This window comes from Aplysia californica, unplaced genomic scaffold, assembly GCF_000002075.1.
Source record: "Aplysia californica isolate F4 #8 unplaced genomic scaffold, AplCal3.0 scaffold00224, whole genome shotgun sequence".
NCBI classification, from domain to species: Eukaryota; Metazoa; Mollusca; class Gastropoda; order Aplysiida; family Aplysiidae; genus Aplysia; species Aplysia californica.
The window spans coordinates 747824-749343 of NW_004797494.1; the positions used below are offsets into that span (position 1 = coordinate 747824).

The 1520-nt window shown below is 42.1% G+C and overlaps 1 protein-coding gene across 1 annotated transcript in view; it reads right to left on the reverse strand.

Moving 5' to 3' along the window:
- Positions 1 to 1520, reverse strand: part of LOC101851413 — a gene marked incomplete in the record, with an annotated part of 14187 nt that overhangs the window by 3396 nt on the left and 9271 nt on the right. Inside the window, 1 exon segment of the mRNA XM_013083318.1 lies at positions 1303 to 1415. Coding sequence (XP_012938772.1) covers positions 1303 to 1415 — 113 coding nt within the window.

Sequence of the window (1520 nt, forward strand, 5' to 3'; positions counted from 1 at the left end):
GCAATTTTAGATTGTGTTCTTTTTTAATGTACTTGTTAGTGTTTGAGCGCTTAACCAGCTGCTTGCACATCATGCTTCCCTGGAAGCTGAAAATGTTTCTGAGCGTTCTATGGTCTGCTGGGGTAATAATAGAGTGTGAAGGGCATAGAGCTTGCTTTCGATTGGAGACATGCGCTACACAAATGCTATTTATTTATTTATTTATTTATTTACTTTTCGAGCAACATCTGATCACGTATTAACAGTACATTGTTTGTATTATAGGCAAAGTCATTTTGACGTCGGGCCCTTCGACCTACACCAGTATACACATTGAGATATATTATCACAGGGGTTTTTTTTAAACCAAAAAACCCTCCCAAAACAAAACAAAACAAAAAAACAAACAAAATCCATTGGTTACATTCGGGTTCAAACTGTGACTTGACGTTTGTGGTTCACGTTTCTTATCAGCAAGGGCTGGACGCAAGACTCCGACATCATCATCATCATCATCATCATCATCATCATCATCATCATCATCATCATCATTATCAGTGCCTTCCACCCCTGGCAGGGAACAGGCCACATACAAGCTCCTTCCATTTATCTCTGTCCTAGTTCGTTAAAAGTGAGCTTCATCTCTCTCATGTCCCTTTCCACGCATCTCCTCAATGTTTCCCGTGGCCTGCCCCTGCTTCGTGCTCCCTGTGGGTTCCATTGTAGTGACTGTCTTGTGATGTTTCCGCTGGGCTTTCTGAAGGTGTGTCCCATCCAACGCCACTTTCTTACTCCTATTTCTACTTCAATATCTTTTTGTCCTGTCCTTTCCCACAGCTCTTCATTTCTTATTTTATCCTGCCACTTCATTCTTAGGATTCTCCTCATACATCTGTTGATGAAAGTCTGGACTTTATTCAGCACAAAGACTCCGACAAGCACTATTTAAATACAGACTGAAAGATAATGCTTTGTTGTGACCGTTTAGCCAGAGACTCCCCCCAAAAAGACACCGCCTTGAACAGTCTGGCGTACTGAGCAACCTTGGATGTACTGTACATTCCATTCTATCCCTTTAGTTCCGCAAAGGAATAATGTTCTGCCCACATTGCTACCATTAACATAAGACCTCGTTTTGCTGAAAGTGAAAGCTGAAAGGAAGGAAAAATAAAGACGTCATGTCCTTCTCTGCCAATGTCATGTTCCGACTATCTACAGATTCATGTACACAAAAGAAAAATAGACATTTTGAACAATGCATGTAGTAAAAAAAAAGGAGGAAAGGATATCAGACACAGCCTTAGCTGAGAACCAGACTCATACCGTTCTGGGCATCATCTTCTGAAAGAACTTGAGCCACTTGCGTAAGAGCTCTCGCTGACGGTCCTCTGATAGACGGATGAACTCAATGTACACAGGGTCCTCTTGGGTCAGCTCTGTTAGAGAAACAGATATACATGTATAATGGTACGTGTTCCTGTATGTGTGTGTGTGTCTCTCTCTCTCTCTCTCCACTTTCCCTTCCCTACTTCCCTCTCCCC